A 2500-nucleotide genomic window follows, 5' to 3' on the forward strand; every position below is an offset into this window, starting at 1 on the left:
GGCTATTACAGCGTTGTACTGGTGAAGGGGCGCACATTAAGGGGCTACAGTCCTCCTAACCTGCTTATGGAGGAAGGCCGTGGCTTTGAGCTATAGTAAATGAGAAGAGCAGCATTGCTCTAGATCAGTGGTGCTCAAACTGTGGTACCACTGGTGGTACTTGAGACATCTCTGGTGGTACTTGGAAGAATTCATTTTTTGTGCATTGATTTGAAGGCTGATCAAGTTGTTGCAGTCGAAAATGTCTCTTTGGTCTCACATTTTGTAATATTGAACTGTATGAATCTGAAAACATAATGCAGAATAATACTAGGCAAGCCAGAAATGTAAAAACAACTTGCACTGAATGTGACCGTAGCTGTTGATGCCATTGAACCTCTCCTGTATTGACTGGCAAAAGTGAATATGGAAGGCCTTTGCCGCGATATTCTAATGTTGGTTGTCAAGGTGGTACTCGGAGAGCTCAATATTTTCTCGTGTGGTACTTCACACAAAAGGTTTGAGAACCACTGCTCTAGATGTACGGTAATGAGCCTTGCTTGGCTGGCTGCTACAGGGGGGCCATGGAGGAAGGCCATGACGTGCGTGGGGTGGGCCTTTGTAGTAGTCAAGACCGCTTTCATGAGGGGAGGAGACCTATCGCACTGCATCGCCTTGAGTGGGAGAGAGAATGCAGTGATGAAGGAGACCATTTGCATCAGGAAGACTGTGTGTGTGCGTGTGTGCGTGCGTGTGTGTGTCTGTCAGGCTGTACGCATAGGAATTATGAAGGAGGATGAAGTGAATGTATGGATGCAGTAAGTCACCAAGGGTCTTGTGGAAATATTTTCATTTCAAGTGTTGGGGAGGAATTTGGTTTGAATTAAAATTGCCCCTACCCTCTCCAACTTTGCAGTAATAGGGCTCTGTATGGGAGACACTTTTTTACGTTGGGCACTTGTATTGACTCATCCTATGCCCCCCTCCCATTCTGGCATAAGTTATTTGGTGTTATTACAATGAAGTTCACTGTGAGTTCTCACGCCCCATGCTGTTGGCCCAGGCCTGGCTGGGTCACAATTTTAGGTCAGTCATGAATGATGGCCACAATTTGATTGGACATGATTTGGAGCTCTCTCTCCCCTCAATCTGATGTCATTGTTGACGGAGAAGGTTACTCAATGTCAGTGTGTGTAGCAATGGTTTGGTACATGACCAAAGTGGCATGTGGCCAGTAAACATAATGTGTGCCTGCAAAGACCAGTTTGAATCAGGAAGCTTACGAAACTGACAGCAAACGATAACAAAAAATGGGTTGCTATGGCGCAGCAGGCTAAGCCTCCCACTTATGGGCTTTCATGCCCATGGGCACCCAGGTTCAAATCCGACCCGGCTCATTTCCCAACCCTACTCCGTCTCTCTCTACCACCTTCTGTCTCCACCTTCAATTGTTCTGTCAAATAAAAAAGTGTAAATGGTTAAGAAAAATAATAAAAAAATCTATATTTTTGCTTTATTGCACAGCCCATTGCAATGCATTTTCTCAGCTGTTTCCACTGCTTGGTTGTTTACAGACTTACAACTTCTATAACTACCTACGATAAACATCGTCTTTGAAATGTGCACACTATACAACATTCCTAAATCACCACCTCCTCCTAAATAAAAAAGGGAACTGTAGGTCTTTCCATTTGCAGTGAAAAGTGAGATAGTGAGTTTTGAGTGTGCCTCTGTCGCTGTGTCTCAAGGTCATGTATTGTGCCGCTTTTATGAAATGAAAAATACAGATGCGGTGGCACGTGTGTGCATCAGGTGTGTACACATCAGATAAGATCCACCTCTCCACTCTCTGCTATCTAACTGGCTCAGCGAAATAAACAAGATCAAAGAGGGATGAGATATCAATCTGTCCTTAAAGGTGACAACCGAGATGATTTACTATGTTCCTGTTTTTTTCCCTTCCCTCTACCTTTCTCTCTTTTCTCGGCACTCCTCCTCGCTCATTACTTTCTCTCTCTTGACCTCTTCTTTCGTCTCTTCTGTTTTGTCAGGTCCCGCAATCCGTCTGGCTCGCCAAAGCCTCGCACAAATAGGAAGGTGCACTTCATCAAGAACATGAGACAGTATGACACCAAAGGCAGCAGGTAAGGTGCTCTCTCTCTCTCTCTCTCTCTCTCTCTCTCTCTCTCTCTCTCTCTCTCTCTCTCTCTCTCTCTCTCTCTCTCTCTCTCTCTCTCTCTCTCTCTGTCTCTCTCTCTGTCTCAATCTCTTCATCTCCTTATTTCATGTCTTTCTTTTTCATTATTTCTCTCTACCTCTCTGCTTCATTGTACATCTCTTTCATTCTGTCTGACCATCTCTTTTTCTACCTTTGTCCCACACGCATATTTTCATTTTTGAGAGTGTGGCATTTTTTTGTCATTTGCTTCAGAAGGAAGGAAGAAAAGAATTGTGATGAAAGCGAAGGGAAATGCATCCAAGATTCATAATGGATACTTGCTGAGTGTACAGTAAAGAGCAT

The 2500-nt window shown here is 44.1% G+C and overlaps 1 protein-coding gene across 1 annotated transcript in view; it reads left to right on the forward strand.

Moving 5' to 3' along the window:
* Positions 1-2500, forward strand: part of cables2b (Cdk5 and Abl enzyme substrate 2b) — a 56839-nt gene that overhangs the window by 15241 nt on the left and 39098 nt on the right. The window contains exon 2 of the mRNA XM_063208842.1: positions 2031-2123. Coding sequence (XP_063064912.1) covers positions 2031-2123 — 93 coding nt within the window. The remainder of the gene's footprint in view (positions 1-2030; positions 2124-2500) is intronic.

The sequence above is a fragment of the Engraulis encrasicolus genome, chromosome 10 (assembly GCF_034702125.1).
Source record: "Engraulis encrasicolus isolate BLACKSEA-1 chromosome 10, IST_EnEncr_1.0, whole genome shotgun sequence".
Classification (NCBI taxonomy): Eukaryota; Metazoa; Chordata; class Actinopteri; order Clupeiformes; family Engraulidae; genus Engraulis; species Engraulis encrasicolus.